Raw genomic sequence first — 18,018 nt, forward strand, 5'->3', positions numbered from 1 at the left:
CTGACTCTCTTACAAGCAGTTACATATCTTATATCTATGGTATAATTAGTTTATAAACGATATACGTATATAAGGTACCGCTCCTCTAATATATTGGATTGCATACGCATTTTTTCTTTGACATTAAATGATTATGTGCCACACTGCGTGTAAATTCCACTTGTATATAAACGAATTGAAACTCATGTGTATGCTTACGTGTGTGTGCGAAGCTAGAAGGTTCTCCGGATTAACTCACCTCGTGAACGTTCATCGAGGGTCAAGGTCCTTGACCGCGCCTCATTTTACCTGCCTCAGGTAGAGCTTGGAACAGGTCCTTCAGGCGGGATACCTTGCTCCCTCAAGACGAACGAGGCTTTCTCCTCTTTTCGCGTGCTTTTCAAAATTTTGTGCCATCTAACTTCACAATCTTATATTTACGTTTCTGTCAAGATAATGGAAAATATTTAATATAACTGGCGCAAGATAACTGTGTTAGCTATGGGAGAGATAACTTGAGATAAGAAAATTTACGTTCTGTTTGTTTAAAATAACTTGCACGAGATGATTTAATTATTAACATCTCGTGACGTGATAAAACAATTATTTTTATAGATAATGAAACATAATAATTAATTGTATATATAAAACAAATATTTTTATTTATTTTTTTTTTTTTATATAAAGAAAATTGGAAAAAACACGCAGGGGAAATGCCGGGCGATCGATTAAATAACTTTGCTTTCTCATCGTTTTTCTTTCCAAGATCCGATTTATATTCCGAACGTATCGCCTTCATCGGAACTCATTCGCCACACTAGACGCGACCGGCGTGTTCGTGTAGACTTACGCTTTACGTATGTATCGCGTAAACTTGAAGAATTTATTTTTCTTCAACGGTTCCATCCGGTTTCGTAAGAAAGCCGCGCGCGCCGGTTGTATGTCGTCATCGATTTATAGACGTGACTTCAAACGTCGTTGATCGTAACTGAATATCGAACATACGGGATAAAATAAATTGTAAAAGGAAGTAATTTGAATATACATGTCGGTACATAATCAATTAAAAGTTTCAAATCCGAAGCAGTTAGATACGGAAAATATTTTTAAAAAATATATAAAAAAAGTAACAAATATGTATCTATTTGCTGTTCGAGTCCATTAAGTAGCACACATCAAAGATGAAGGAAATATATGCAATATTTAAAGGTATATGATTTTTATTTAAAAAAATCTATAAAAAGTTCTTTCTCTTCGTTTCGTCGTTAATCGAATCCTTGATTTTTAATTTTTCATACGTTAAATTACATCGTCGTCGGAGTTTAGTGCCTCCGCGAAGTAATGACCGTCGTGGCTAATTACTTACATACAACGATTCTCATTAAGAGGCTCACGGGACTCGCACGGACAATTCTCGCTCCAAGGATAATCGTCGCTTCCATCAATCTCTTCGTTTTCTTTCAACGAGGTCGTTCCCCCTTTACCTCTAAAAAGCCTCAGAACTCGAAACTCGGGATCAGACGGCATGGAATTTCCCTTTCTTCTCGCAAAGAAATTTCTCTATCTCCGTACGCGGATTTCCTCCCGTTTTTCCGTGAATTTCCTCAAGTTTTCCAATAAACGGTCGACAACAAATAACGACAAATATCCGTGCTTTACGAGGTGGCTTCTCTTTCCATCCATATCGTAAAGCGTGACCAATTCCACGGCTCAGCTGCGACCGTGAAATTTATGATCTCAGACCGCACTGTGCGAGGCACGAATCGAAACAACCCGAAACGCCAAAGGCGACGACGAAGAGAAGGGTGAAAAAAAAGAGGAAAAAAAAAAAAGAGAGAGGAAGGACCTGATGCGGATATACCGAGTCTCCCGGGCCGCCCGTGAAAGGGCCCTTTTCTATCGCTGTGCCCCTCGTGCCTTCTCAGGCACGAACGACCCTTTTTCGAGACCTCCGCTACGGAATCCTAGGAGCCCTCGAGACGCGGCAACAGCTGCCGGGGCAAATAAACCAAGGATACCGTGCGGGTCAGCCCGAAACCCTCGAGGAACTCACCGCCGGACCCGCCATTATTTCTCTCTTCTCTTCCTTCCCTCTCGCTCTCATGTCCCATTCTTTCCCATTTCGCCTCCCTTTCTTCTCCTTCCCCCTTCCCCCCGCCCCGTATGTTCGCTCTCGTTACTGAATCTTCCGATTCATCGCATTCCTAGCAAGTATCCAACCATACCGTCTTACAGACGATATTTGAATATCGAATGAGCAATATCACTTTCACGATATCGTTATTTTTCATACGTTGATAAAAATATCTAATAATAATCTCTCTTCGAATCTATCAATGCAACATACACACTGTGGTACTCTTTAAAATGCAGAATATTTCATTAGCTTTATCCCGCTTCTTTTAATTTGACAGATGTATTGAAAAAAAATGCTTTGAAATAACGCGTCATGTGATTTGACATATAACGGGATTTGACACATTATAATGCAAATATCTTTTTTTAATCTAATATTTTCTCATCGAATTTTTCTAAGATTTTTTTTTTTTAATAAAATTACATGTGCTTTTTTTATTTATAAAGCTCAATAAGATAACGATGTAAGATAGAATGTTTGAAATATTATCTGCATTATCGAATTATGATTTTTATTTCTTGGATGTAGTGCAAATAAATAGATGCATATTTATTGAAACAAATACTTGAATTTCCTTCTTTTAGAAACTATCTTTCCATGATCATCACCCGAAATTTTGTACACGTGGCGAGCAATAAGTCACGTTTGACAATCGAAGAAAGATCAAAGATTTATTAGTAAAAATAAAATGGAAATTTAAAATGAGTTTTTTTTTTTGATATTTTATTTTCAAGTAATTTATTTTTGAAGATCTGAGAGAACGTATATATTGGTTTCTACAAATTATTATTACTATTTCTTGCAACACACACACACACATAAATGCATGCAAACTAGTTAAAATAAATAAACGACGTCGATATATATTTTTTTTTGTCATCGTATTGCTTCCGTTCCGCAATAAAAAGTGCGATTAAAAACAAATAGCTGGAACAAGCTAGTATAATTGTTAAAGTTGATAGAAGTCAAATCATTTTTAAGAACAATATTTACATACAAACACGAGCGCGCATAGAAATAGTAGTTTGAAAAAAAGCGATGAAATCATGCGGCGTATTTGATCCATGTGTTTTCGAAAACAAAAGGTTTTCACGAAAATATTTTGTCTCAATTTGTCTTTGGTACAAAAAGAATCTCTTATCCTACCTATTTATATGTATATTATTTCTTTTTATCAACGTTCTCCTAAGTCACGAAGAATTAAAAATTAAAATCATATTCGTTCATTTCACTTTGCATAAAGGCTTCTAATATATATGTTATCAAATTTTAATGAGACAGTACATATTTTATCGGTCAAAATATTTTCATTAGACTTAGGGCTCGGATAATTTTGCTTGTAACAATTACCTTTATATTCATAGAGAGCATCGTGGAAGTCGTAAAAATTGATTCGATTTTTTTACCTTTTACAGGCGGCGTGAAGAGCATGAGCCGGGAGAGCGGTGCCGGAGCTGGCGGCGGGGTCGGCGTTGGCGGTGGCAATAACACGACGTACACGCGGTCGGTGGTGCCGCGAGAGCTAGCGCAGGATTTTGCGAGACCGGCGCGTCTCGATGTACTCTTGGATATGCCTCCTGCCTCGCGAGACACCCAAGTCCATCACAGCTGGAATGCCGACGATCGTAGCTTAAATATATTCGTCAAGGTATAAAGTAACACTATATATATATATATATATATATATATATATATATATAACTCGTTTATGTACATGATAAGGGCTTAAGGGTCCCTTAATTAAGATAAAGTGTGCTTCTAAAGGCAACTTTTCTCTCGAGCCGAACGCTGCTAATTGCTCGATTTCCGTTATTCTTCCCAGGAGGACGACAAGTTGACGTTTCATCGACATCCAGTTGCGCAGAGTACAGATTGCATACGAGGGAAGGTGGGGTATACCAAGGGCATGCACGTATGGGAGCTTTATTGGAGCACGAGGCAACGGGGTACGCACGCAGTGGTTGGAGTCGCCACGGCGGACGCGCCTCTACACAGCGTTGGCTATCAGAGTTTAGTGGGCAACAATGAACTTAGTTGGGGTTGGGATCTTGGTAGAAACAAACTCTATCACGATTCGAGGAACAACAATGGTATAACGTATCCGGCCCTTCTAAAGCCCGACGAAACATTCATTGTTCCTGACAAGTTTCTTGGTAAGCGATTCCGAGAATGTTTTAGTTATCAGAGAGATAAGCACAAAGTGTCTTATAGACTGGAAAATGATTTTTTTTTAATTTATTATAAAATATTTACTATAAAATATACTTCATAATATGCTATATTTAATAATATAGAATTAATATATAATATAGAAGAATGATATATAATATAATGTACAAGCTTAACTTATGATTTTTTCACAGTGGTGCTCGATATGGACGAAGGTACGTTAGCATTCGTAGTGGACGGTCAGTATCTCGGAATAGCCTTTAGAGGTCTGAAAGGAAGGAAATTGCATCCCATCGTGTCTGCCGTTTGGGGACATTGCGAGATCACAATGAAATACATCGGTGGACTTGATCGTAAGCAGATGATTCTAAAATAGCAATGATTTTAAGAATATTTAATATTGTTTTATATAAACATATTTAAAATTTTAGAAGCTATATAAATATCTTCTTAATCCGTTTTTTAAATATTTCTCTAATGGACGCTCACTAATATAATAACGTTTGTTAAATTTTAATTTAAAAATGCGTGAAAAAAGTTTCTCTTTTTAATTGAACATTTATTTTTTCCACAGCCGAGCCTTTGCCTCTCATGGATCTTTGTCGAAGAGTGATTCGACAGCGAATTGGCAAGCATAGACTAGAAGATAAAATCAACGAGCTAAATTTACCGCAGACGATGAAGACTTATCTTCTCTATCGGGACAGAAGGTAACCACCGAGTGAATCTCTTCAAGATACCACCACGATTATGACTGCGAACATCACCGTTTTGCAACCTTGCCACTACGACGCGACCGTCCGCTATCCCCTCGCATGCCACCAAGGACAGCAAACTCTTAGCCGCGCGTCTCCGTTATTAATTAAGCGCACGACGATCAACAAGCTGGCATGGATCATGCGACGACGCGCCGAGACACGCCTAGTACCTCGTGAAGGCACGCTGAGACAGCGACGCCGAAATACCATACTGATAACAACTCGTGGCGCCTTTATCAGGACAAGTCACGAGGACCGCAATCCTCATCATCGTCGATGAATTCACCTCAATATAGTTGACAAACAAAGAAGGAAGTGAAGCATGTTTAAAAGGAAACATATTTCTGAATTTAGGTGATACTGTTGTCTTTTATGTCGTGTACAATTCTATATCGCGATAGAATTAAATATATTTATTGATTATTAGAATTATTCCGAGGAACACGGCAGTTTCGATATCTCTCGCAGTGAAAGACGCGACACGCGTGCGCATATTGTACGATCTTTTTCTTCAGTATCCACCTTGCTGACGATACACGTATCAATGCTGACGAACGGAATCGCGATGGCAATTTCGTGCGACAATTTTATGCAAATTCGGAGACGCGCGGTTAGAAAAGGAAGACGAAAGGTTATGCGAAAATACGAAAAGACTACAAGCACTTCGCAAGTTGGCCAGTAACAAAAATTAGACTTAATCAAGCCTGGAGGCTGATAGGGATGTGTCGTTTGCTTACAACGGGGATTGATCCGATAGTGGACAACAGGTTTGCTTTAATCCGGCCGCAGAAGAAGAATGGTGGAGCAACAAGGAAGATGGAGAGAAAGAGGATACACGATGGAAGAAGATACGAAAATTTTTCTACGATGAGGAATGATACTCGGCGAAAAATGTGACTTTGATCGCACGATTAACGTGTGGAACGATTAATTCAGTTTGGACAGGTGTGTATAGTGATGGATATATTGGGCAGCCACCTTCCAATAGACTCATTTTTCAAGTATTTTTTAAGCATGCTAGGTCTAATAAAGTATAGTGGTGTGTGCGTGTATCGTGGATGGATATAAAAGGAAAAGGACGACGAGGGAAGGGAGATACGGATAAAGAAGAAGAATAAAAGTATAACCCTGCCATAATCTTTTCTTTAGCAGTGTTCGAAATGTAGACATTACAATTGCGAATTCTGCGAGGGAGGAATCCGAGTGAAAAGGAAACGCGAAGAGAATATAGAGGGTAAGCATCTGAAACTCGCGCTGTGGTGAATCGAATAAATAAAAGACATCTCTAAATAAACTAAATAACAAAAAAGCATGTTACTAAAAATTAATTATCTACACATCTAATTGATTTTAATGCGCTGTAATGACTTGCGGAAAATAGTATGTATTTAACTAATATTTAAGAGAGAAGCGAGAGAGAGAGTGAACACGGGCATTGGCACAAATTATTCCAAACGCGAATTGAGAAACTGTCACATGGAAAGAGGGCCGCTATGTAGTTAAATATAATCCGATAAGCGAAAAGAAATGTTATACGCGCGAGTATAACGCGACATGATATATCGGATTATACTTGTCACGGATTATATTCGTCATAACGATCATAATAGTTACAATGACGATGATGATGATGATGATGATGCTGATTATATCGGGTGTGTAACTATTATACTATTAGCATGACAAATCTTACGACTGGTCCCTAGTATCTCTTTAACTCTTACGTTTGTCACTTAGATTAAAGACAATGCCACCTGTCATCGGCTACGTCGATTTGTATATAGATATATATTGATAATATTGTACGACGACGTACGTGTGTATTATGGACGACGATTGTATCCGTAACTGCGGAGCGAAGGCAGACCGAATGCGAGAGTGATATGTATTATCGTTCGCCATTTCGCGCCATCTCATTCGGTATAAGAGATTTTCCTTTCCTAGCCTTATTTAGCGGTTCGTAAAAATCATCGTCCTGATTTTCAATATCACACGTCACTACGTTTGCACCTCTGGCTTGAGCTCGTCCGAGACTCGGATCGCGTCTTCCAAATTATCGTCGGTTATTCATCTTTGAACCGATCTAAGCCTCGTTAGACGTAAAAGTCACGTCTATCTATTATCTTTCCCCCTTGATCGAGTCCACCGCGCTCGCTCGTTGTACCGCTCTATCCAATAACAATCGTCGCGGTCTTCGAGGCGGCACCAATCGATCCCACAACATTTTAAACGCGCATGATCTCGCACTCGGAAGCTTCGATCGCACTAACTCTGCGGTTCTCAATACGCGCACTACATCCGGAATTATGGTCTGTCAGCGGCGTGTAGTTTGCCCTCGCTATCTCCCGCTCTGTCTCGGAGATACGCGGAGCGTCTTGTCTCGATACGCAAATCTGCGACGCGAACGGATCGAATGACAAGGGACGCGTGCGAAGGCGAAAAAACTCGTTATATTCGAGGGGTTCATCGTCTTTCCGGTAATCGGAGGAACTTTAATAAGATGGAAAGAGACGCCGCGAGGGCGGGTGAAGACAAAAAAAGATTCTCTCTGACGGAGCTTCACCTTGCATACGAGAGAGAACTCGATTCTAAATAAAGTACGTGCGAGGGAAGTATATCCGAGGACACACAAGTATTCGCGATTCGATGTACATTCATTCATACGTATCGTATTCGCATACAGTATCGTTGTATACACGCGCGAAAAAGAAAATTGAGGAATATAATGCACGCGCACTCTGGGAAAGATTTTTTTTCCACAAGAGTATACTTACTGCTACCCATTTGAAATCGACACTGTTTTATATGAATTATTGCCTATAGGGACGCATGTCATGAGCCAAGCATGAGAGGACAAAAAAAGGGAGGGGGGATGAGAATATTGTACAAAATTATTATTAATGATCAATATTAATATTATTATACTGTAACAATCCCAATTTAATTAATTACTCGTCGTTATCGTGTTAGTCGAATATTTACCGATTTTATGATATAATTTGTGTTTTTAGTTTTTTTATTGTAGGGAGGAAGATGGGGGTTTGTGTGCGATCGATCACCAAGGCAATTCATACGCGACTAGAGAAGAAAAAGAAAATTTTCTTTCATTTATCTTTGGCTTGTTTCTCGAAACGCATCGCGAGAATGAGTTATGATTTTTATTGATTTCATTGATTTCATTGAAATGATGATTTGCTAGCACAGACAATGAAACGGTTGAAACATTGCATTTTTGCCGTTACAACTTATCTACGAATATTTATGATGCATTCACTTAAATTTAAAAAGACTAATTTGTAATTTTATTTTTAATAACATTACGTTTTCAATTAAGATTTAATTTCTGACATGAATAAAAATTGTGATATATGTGCACAAATCCAAAGTATGTGCATAATATATTACATTATTATTTTAAAATCAATTAGACAATTACTATTATATACATTTTAAAATATGACCAGTGAATTATTTTAGAATATGACTAGTGGATTATTTTAAAATGAAAAATATTGTTTTAGTTTGTGCTAAGTAAGCACATTGTTTAATAATTGTTATCTATCAATTAACTATGTTTAGAAGTTTATATCTATAATTGAAATGTATTATTTTCTTTACAGTTATAGAAATCAGTTTTTTATTTTTTTTTTTTTTTCAAGAAAGAAGTTATTTTTTTATTTATTGTTTCATTCGTTTTCAAAATAATTGTTTATGATTTGATATGATTAAAAATATAATTCTGTTATATGTATATATATATATATAAATATATATATCTCACATCTCGAGAAAATGCGGCGAAGTGAAACAGAGCGAGTTAAATTACTTTATCTTTAAAAAAAAAATGTATTATTTATATAGAAGAATTAAATGATTGAAACAACCGATAAAATACAATGGATTTTAATTTTACGGGTTTAAATTATTTTCTTCTATATAAAGAAGAAAAAATTTTGTATATATACATATATGTATGAAATTTTATACTTTTACATAAGTAAACTTCTCATCCGAAGCTGAAAGAGAGCTAAAAGATATTGAATCTGTCCTGATCTATATCGATCGATCGCACACAATGATAATAACAAGGTTTTAATAACGATGCCGCGAGAGCATCCGATTCGTTCGCAGGTGCCGCGGAAAGTGTTCCAACAAAAAAATTCGCGTGGCTGTCGCGAGATTTAATTTGGTCGCGAATTGCCTGCCCACCCTGCCCTTGCAAACTACGTTGCCTCGACAAATGTGTCTAATGTGTCTAATTTATTGATGATGCGATGTATAATGCGACGATAATTAGCAAGTTATTAGTTTAATCTGGCAGACACAAATTAGTTTAATTGAGCGCTAGTAATCTAAAAAGAAGGGTATGTAAGAAAGAGAAAGAGTGGCGCGTGAAAATGTGTGAGTGCACGATCGATGCGTGACACCATGGTATGTATATTGCATGTGCGAGTGTGCTTTCTGGATACTTGTTATCCACAATTATATCCACAATTTTTCCTTCCGCTCTTTCGTTCGCAAATTGTTATTGCTTTAATTTCGAATTTTATCGTATATATATTAGATAGTCCAGAAATCAATTTCGATTCTCATGATAATAGTTCGACATTTGCTGTAGAATACATTATTGTTTTATAATATGTAACAACATTTAATATTAGATGCGGGAATAAACATGAAGAGAAAAGATTTTCGTAGGAATTATTTTTCTTATATATAACTATATATATACACATATTTAAATGCACAAATGCCGAAACTTATCTTAAGCTTAATTAAGTATTCGATCAGAGATTAATGATTTAATGCATGATTTAGTTTTCATTCAAAAAGTCTTGAAAAATACACACATATAGATAAGAGTCTCTTAAAAGATCTTGAGGAATAAGAACCGTTTTACACCGTAAACGATCATTTTTTGCAACAGAAGAAAAATGACACTTCAACATTAAACATCTCGCAATGTACGCGTTAGAATCTGAAAACTTCTAAAATTAAAATGTACCAAACGTTTACGAAAGTCTTTCAATTTTTTCGGAGATATGTTTTTTTGAACATTGACTTTTTAAGTGATTTTTATCAAATTGTCCGAGAAGAATCCGTAAATGATATAAAGTCCTTTCATGGTATTTTTTAAATTAAATATTAATACACACTTTTTTCTCAGATCAAAATTTTATAAAAATACGGGAATAATTTATAATTAATTTGTAAATAGAGAGTCTATAATTTGTAAATAGTTTACATTATATAAATTTGCGTGTTTTTTTTTATAAATAAGGAAACTTTGTTTTCTTAAACAAAAATTAAAACAAATATAATAAATTTTTTTTTTCTTTTTTTTTCTAGAAGCCACGCACATTTTCTTTCAATATCAAAAATAAAAATAAATATTTGATTTGAAATAAGTTTATGGAAAACAAATAGAGAAAAATGATCGAAATGAAAATACATTTTATCATATATGTACACATATATATTTAGATATAAAATGCAATTTAATATTTGATATAATTTTATGTATGAAAAATGCTATATATGATAAAATATATTTTGCAATTTCAAAGCTTCATGTTTCTCTCTCTATTTATTTTCTAATAAAATTTGAAAATATTTGAATAAAGCACGTATTATTCTTATATCTAGAATTTGGTGGATTATGTCATAGAAAATAAATTATTTACTCGATAATTTCACATCATCAAAGTGTGTTCAGTGGAAAGCTTGATAATAATATATATTTGCTTCTTTTTGAATCAAATAATCTCATTACATATTTTCGAGTGAATCGAGTAACGGAGATGATATAGATTAATTTAATCATATTTTATATTATCATTATTGTTCTCGAACATGGAAAATGAATGTAGAAAAAATTGTTGGATTCAGAAGAACACATTATTATCAGTAAAAATTTTTTGATCAAGATCATAAAATTTTCAAAAATTCAACGTTCTTTTAAATATGAAACTATGCAATTTTTCAACATCACATAGAAACACTCGTATTCTTCTAGTCATTCTACGTAAAAAAAATATTAAAAATATGTCAAAAAGTTTATGAAATATTTTGTTTTTTATCTTTCAATGTTCTGTGTGTGTGACAAAGTATGAAATATTTCATATAGTATTTAAGATTCACTTCGTCTCATGATCTTATCTTAATTTTTTTTACCGATAATTGCATGTCCTATTATAAAATCATACTATAATCAATACTATAATCTATACAAGTTATTATTATTTATTATTAATATTTTAATCATAATTACTTTTATATATTAGTTTTTAATAATGTAATGAATAATTATTTAATAATTTAAAAATGCAGAATGGCATAATATAAATATTTTGATAATGATAATGATTCGAATAATGATGATTGACATTAATTATAATTATGTATTTATAATCAATTATATAATTAATTTTTACACTTCTTATAAAGCAGTGTTTGCACGAGTACGGATGACCGAATTCATTATTAGATTCTTGCCTAGAAAATTTTTTTTCTTGATTATCAAGTTTTTCATTCGTAATTTTATCAAACGAATTCATGCGCAATTATATAATACTTCTGAGATTGTCAATAAATAATATACTTGTCTGATTTTAGTTATTGATACATACACATACACGCACACACACACACACACACACAGTCTTCGTCGAGAAATATCGTATTCTCAAGGTCGCGTGTTTGTCGATACGATTAATTTTCATGCCCGAAGACTGAGACAAAAGGATTTATGATGGTTCCGTCAAAATGGAGTGCCGAGCCGCGTCTACTGCGATTGTCATATATAAGAGTCCTTGATAACTATTTACAGGATCTGCCATATATAGCATCGGAGTCGCTCGTGCACTTATTAAGCTTGTGCCTCTTTATCTTAAGCGTCTTCGACCTACATTCCACGTGCTTTATTATCTTAAGCGTAGATAAGACCCACTCTACGCTCTAGAAGATATAGATTATTTCCGTTTTCTTATCTCAAATTTCAAAACATCGGTGATTAATTTTTCATGGAATAGGTAACATTGTATGAATATGACAATTGTGATTATAGTTAAATATTTGTGATTGTACAGATATTTTGGATAGAATAAGGCTATATCGAAAGGAAAGATAATTTAATATTTAGATATGAAAATTTCCAAAATTATTCGTTCACAATAATCAGGCAAATTTTGATCTTTTTTATCGGATCTTTTATTCAATAGGCAGTATAGTCACTTTGGTACTGAGCGCCACTTCCATTTCTCGCCTATATATATATTTTTTTTTTTATTGTCAAGTCCATTCTAGATTCTCAAATTTCACAGAACACCTTGTAACAGAACATTGCACTGCCACAGATTCGGGTCTCATATTTTTCCCTTTATTATTTTTTTATAATTATTTCTATTTCTCTACTTAAATTTCAAATGCTATTCTTAAATTTATTTTATTGATTATATATTAATGCTATATGTGTTTTGAGATTCTCACAATTTGCTTTTGTTAATAAATCAGAGATATTTAATTTTAGTGATGATCTGAAAATATTTTTTGAAGATATTTAAAAAACTGAGATCTTTCTAAAACCCAAAAAAATTTTCGACAAAGTTTAATTTCTGTTAAAAAGTCAATGTTTAAAAGAGAGTCTCCGAAAAAAATATATATTTAGTAAATGAGAAAAAGCTGGATAAGTAGATTTGGTACATTAGCTGAAAACCAATTTACTTATTTTTATTTTGATTAATAACGTTTATTCTTACGCAGGGAGGAATTAATTAATTAGCGCTAGAAATCGAAATTTATTTCTGGGCAAATAATCGCGTTAGAGAACCAACACTTGACTGAATGTGACATAATAATGATTCAATGGTTCTCTCTTCAATTTGTGTATTAATTATCTTAACTTGATACAGTATGTATCAATTAAATCAAATATTGGGTCATTTGTCTCGTGACCTAAATTAATTGTATTTTAAAATAATCACTTTTCATGCTGAAGAAGCAAAATTCAACGCGTCATTTTGTGAGCAATTTAAGTTTAGATTTCGATTTAATTAATTTTTTTTTTAAATTTCTTTTCCTGATGTATTTTACGGCGAAAGAACGGAAAGTGATGGAATTCTTCGTCGATTATTCAAGATCACTTTGGATCAGCCGCGTAAATGTATCTTATACGTTCTGTTGCTCTTGTGTTTTTAAAGCAGTGGACCTATTCTCTGCAGATAAAAATGAAATGTAAAAATTTTAAAAATGAGAATAAAAATTTGAAAAAAAAGAAACAGAAAATTGAGATAGAATACATGAAATATGTAAAGCAAAGACGTAAAGCCTGTTATAGACAGTAATCCAATTTTATACCAAATGACTTATAAAATTAGAACCGATATGGAAAATTCTCGTCGACTGCGAAATAAAATCGAAGCTAACCGGAAGCCAATTTTCGAGTCGAACGTAAAACATTAAAAAAAAAAAAACCTTTCGGTATTTTTCTCGTAAGTGTAATGTGTATATACGAGAGAGAAATATCGGGGCTCTTCAGCCTCTGATTAACATGTGTGAGAGCAATAAAAATCGAAGTCAAGGAACCCACGTGATCTGAAGAAACCTCGAGATTTTTTTACAAGGTAGGACCTGCGATCACAATGCATTCAGTTATTGCACTCCGCTGTAACTGTTGCATCGCGCATTTTCTTGCTATTTCTCATGATTGTCACTTTAATCTTTCCACCAAATTTTGCCAGATTCTCAATTCGTTATTTTTCAAACGCGATTATTAAAATAATATATATTAAAATTTTATTTTGATATTTTTTTATCCCTTTTTTTTATCTCTTTATTCCTCGAGCAATTATAATGAATGCGTGAAATAAAGTATTATAGTAAATATGTCTGGGCTGCATTCCAAGAACGATCGGCTAACATTTTATAAAAAAACCAGAGTAAGCTGATTCGAATAAATTCAAAATGAGAAATAGTGGAAAAGCGTAATGAAGGAGTCAGACTGCGTCTCGTGGACGCTCGGAATCGCAGTAGCGGAATTTGCGTTTCACAAGGACTCTTGTTAGACGCGATCTATGTAAATTAAGACTAAGGAGGTTTAAAGAAATAATATTCCTCATCTCAAAAGCGAGGATCATCAGAGTCGCCTCTGATTGCACTCTATTTTTTTTTAACAAACATGCTCCCATCCATATATTATTACGCGTTTTAAAACGAACGCGAGTCTTCTATTTTAGAGTAGGGTTTTGGAGTACAACCCTCTCTGGACTTATTATAACGAGCGATCTCACGTCTATTTAAATGTAAGTTTTTACGCGTTTTCAGCGTATTATGACACATTAGCGGTATCATATAACTGACACATAAACTGAGATACAAAACTTATAAGTATATAATGCCTTAATGTTAATGATAATATCGGAAGCGTTATTGTATAATTAGCTGAGACAGGAAGGGGCGGAGATACTTGTGGTGGAAAGGAAACCAGGCCAACATACAAAATGCCGAAGACGCGATCGATGTCTCCATTTTGTTCGCGATATTTGATATTTTCTTATAATTCCAATAAAATGAGAGAGAGAGAGAGAGAGAAAAAGAAAGAGTGTGTAAGTGAAGTGTGTCCCATAGCGAATTGCTATCTAAAATAGTTCAAGCTAGATGTCGATGTTTGTAGCAGATAAAGAACAATGCAACGCAGCATATTGTAATTAAAAAAATTAAAAACTCATTAATATCACCGGTTTTTTTATTCACCCAAGCTTCTCTATAATATAACTATTATATAATATATTACAAGAAATACACACACATTGCCGAGAACATTATTATCAATTAGTTAACGTTGATATTATATTCTTATTTATAGGAGAGGGGTACAAATATTAATTTTTAAATATTATTAATTTTTTCATCTCTCGATATAAAACAATAGATATATAATTTAATTTTACAGAATTAAGTTTATAAATAAGTGATATTTTATATATATAGCTCTTTTGACAATTAACGAATTGAATCAAATTTATCACGATTCTTAATATCTGTTAAGACGTTGTCTGAAATCTTATGCATTTTTCTTGTCACTGGAATGTCTACGCAATCTCTATAAAGTACATCGCAATCGTCTCCCCGAATTCCCGCTGCACCTGCATCCCTCACAAGACGATCCCAACCTGAAGGTGACTTGAATGATTTTTCTATATCTCTCCTACGTGAAAAATCGATGACGTGAATTTTTAAGGAAAATCGAGTATGCAGATATCATTCACGTATATTTTTATTAAGGATATCTTTATCGGATGCAATTTTATGTGATTAAAATTTCTTTTATTAATATGTGATTTTTTTCTGCAGGTATATGAAACTTTTCCAACGACTGACATACAACAGCGAAACTTACGTCAAGTGCTTCGCCAATATTTTTCCCGACACTCCCAAATCCTTAAAGAGCTTGCGATTCTCAAGACAGATCGTCCTCTGTACGCATCGTACTCTAGCATCGTTATTAAGAATCTCCTCCTCCTCCGGGGTCTGAAAGTTCGCGGAAAGTCTTAATCTACCGTTGACGCACGAAAATTTTTGCCGCGCAATCCGCGCAGAATTCATGATTAATCCTAGCAATTTTTGCCCAGCCGGCAGCAACGAAATGTTTCATCACGGTGAGTAAACTTCGAAGTCGCCAGCAAATTTACCCCCGGCTATATTCGAATTAAATCCAATCTTGACAAGCCTCAAGGAAACTTGATGCTTATAACTTGCCGAGTTTTTATTTTTAAATTTAAACAACTCTTTTAAAAATTTAAAGAATTTCTTTCTCTACAAATATTTAATATAAAATTATTTTCAAAGTATTTTAAAAATTATTTTAAAAGTATATTCTCGCAGAAATAGATAAATTTAACTTTTTATATGAGTTTTTCTCTTTTTCAAAACTTGCATTATGTTAAAAAATTATTATTGAATTTCCAATCAAATCTTATTGGATTTAAATTAAAAACGTTAAAAATGCCATACCACTGAACGAAAATCACGCGTAGCATAGACATCCCGTTTCTGCCTGGATGATAACAGGTCCATTATCGCATCTTTTCGCTTAGTAGCGCTAAGCGTGTTTTGTATAATCGCCAAAAGCAATAGGAGACCGATGAAACTGACTACTACAAGTTGTTTCGATGATGGAACAACGGAATGGTCTATCGAGTGTGCCATTGGATATCCAATGTTAGGATATTCGTATCCATACGGCATGTTTTCGCTTCTATGATGCAGAAACGTTGCTTGGGGCACTGAAACATTTTTTTAAACATACGCTCTACAGCTGAAGTGCCGAGAATATGAAAAATATACACTTATATAACTTAACTTTGATATTATATATATGTTAAATCGGTAAATAATTTAACAAAAAAAAAACACAAGAAAGAAAATAATTATTTCTCGTCGTTAAAAATGACGGATTTTAATGTGGAAGCTGTCAAAATTAAAAAATTACCGGATTTCATAATTTATATATCTATTTTAAATTTTGACAAATTTGTATTCAGTGAGTTAAAAAATGTGAAAAAAATTTAAAATTGAATTAACAAAAATTTAAATTAAATTAATTGAAAAATTTAAATAAACATAATTAAAATTTATTAGGTCGATCCTAAATAAACTAATTCATAATTACTTCACAAAAAAGATCCCATATTAAATTATAAATATTCTATTAATCAATGCAATAAATTTTTTTTGAAAACTAAAATTGTATCTTATATATTATATAACGTTTCCAACATGGCACCTATTATAGCTATAACATGACAAAATATACATACAAAAATTGATTTCTTTTGAAACTTCAATTATAATAATTTCTCAAAATTAGAACATGAAGGTGGAATAATTTGGCAATCTCAGAAAATCATATTTATTAGCGTAAAAACATTATTTTTTACCAAACTGTGCAATTCTACCAAATGTTTTTAATCGGCTTTCATGATATTACTTCTCAAATAGAGGCACAATTTTCTCCAATCCAATTGTACGGCTTTTCCTCTAGAAGAATAAGCTCTAATTTTCCGAAGACACTACAAATATTGCTCTCAAAACGCACGTTATTTTCTCTCGCGTCTATAAGCAGTACCGAACAACACACTCCAATTCCAAAATGATGTGTCTCGGCTTTGTGGCGCTAACGCGACGACCGAAGCGCGACACGTTGAGCTTGATTATAGCCTCGCACAAAGGATAAGTGATCAAACGCGACAAACCGTCTTAGCGTAACTAAAATAGAAAAATCTTTACTGGGGAAAAAGTAATCCGAGGGCAGCATCGGCTGCGGCTGCGGCTGCGGCGGCACGACGAGGGTCGTAGGGACTGCTGTCCGCGTCATATCCGGTTGATAGGTTGCCGGCTCCATTTTACCTCCCATCTCTAAAGACGTGCCATTTCCGTTTGACGGGAACACCATGGTTTTCGTATCCTGGGCGGCGATTAAAGCCCCGAGCGTGCCGAGCAATACCGGAAGTATCGTCATCCTTCCGCGGGGATACTCTCAACTCGCGTTGCTTGGATTGTCGATCGACCTTTTTTTTTATCCGAGAGTTCCTCGCGGAGTGGTACGGCAATCTCGGGACACTCGGACGTGTATGCGCGAACGAGGACGTAAATGGGAGGACGAGATGTCGCGGATTTAAAATAGCGGTAAAGCCGCTCCACGAATTCCTCTTTTTTTTTTTTCTTTTTTTTCTCGTGACCGCACCGAATTCGACACAGTCGAGACAACGAAAAAAATGGCGAGACGGATGATTTCGGGAGAAACGACCGGGGCGATCATTCGGCCCGTTGAACTGTCTGATGAGTTTACGGAGCCGCAACCGTCGCAATGAGGTGATACACTTGGTTCCATTGTGCCGAGAGAATGCACTTTCCAGAAATTGTCTTTCTTTTTTTCTCGACGAGGGAATAATTCAAAATTGTGTGGGTATTTTTAAG

At 34.5% G+C, this 18,018-nt stretch overlaps 2 protein-coding genes and 1 long non-coding RNA gene across 11 annotated transcripts in view; 2 read left to right on the forward strand and 1 right to left on the reverse strand.

Moving 5' to 3' along the window:
* Positions 1-14,776, forward strand: part of LOC126855406 (uncharacterized) — a 151,314-nt gene extending 136,538 nt beyond the window's left edge. Inside the window, exon 2 of the long non-coding RNA XR_007688229.1 lies at positions 8,677-14,776. This is a non-coding gene — a long non-coding RNA (uncharacterized LOC126855406). The remainder of the gene's footprint in view (positions 1-8,676) is intronic.
* Positions 1-14,776, forward strand: part of LOC126855386 (protein gustavus) — a 143,122-nt gene extending 128,346 nt beyond the window's left edge. For all 9 annotated transcript variants that reach the window (XM_050602995.1, XM_050602996.1, XM_050602997.1 and 6 more), the window contains 4 exons: positions 3,532-3,764; positions 3,939-4,269; positions 4,480-4,638; positions 4,860-14,776. In XM_050602995.1, coding sequence (XP_050458952.1) covers positions 3,532-3,764; positions 3,939-4,269; positions 4,480-4,638; positions 4,860-4,999 — 863 coding nt within the window. In that variant the 3' untranslated portion in view covers positions 5,000-14,776. The remainder of the gene's footprint in view (positions 1-3,531; positions 3,765-3,938; positions 4,270-4,479; positions 4,639-4,859) is intronic.
* Positions 14,777-14,886: 110 nt separating this feature from the next.
* LOC126855402 (uncharacterized) lies at positions 14,887-17,560 on the reverse strand. The gene is made up of 4 exons (XM_050603022.1): positions 17,329-17,560; positions 16,054-16,325; positions 15,440-15,570; positions 14,887-15,247 (listed from the first exon to the last, which is right to left on the reverse strand). Exons 1-4 carry the CDS (start codon positions 17,558-17,560, stop codon positions 15,043-15,045), a joined length of 840 nt encoding a protein of 279 aa, XP_050458979.1. The 3' UTR covers positions 14,887-15,042.
* Between the last annotated feature and the right edge of the window lie 458 nt (positions 17,561-18,018).

The sequence above is a fragment of the Cataglyphis hispanica genome, chromosome 16 (assembly GCF_021464435.1).
Source record: "Cataglyphis hispanica isolate Lineage 1 chromosome 16, ULB_Chis1_1.0, whole genome shotgun sequence".
Classification (NCBI taxonomy): domain Eukaryota; kingdom Metazoa; phylum Arthropoda; class Insecta; order Hymenoptera; family Formicidae; genus Cataglyphis; species Cataglyphis hispanica.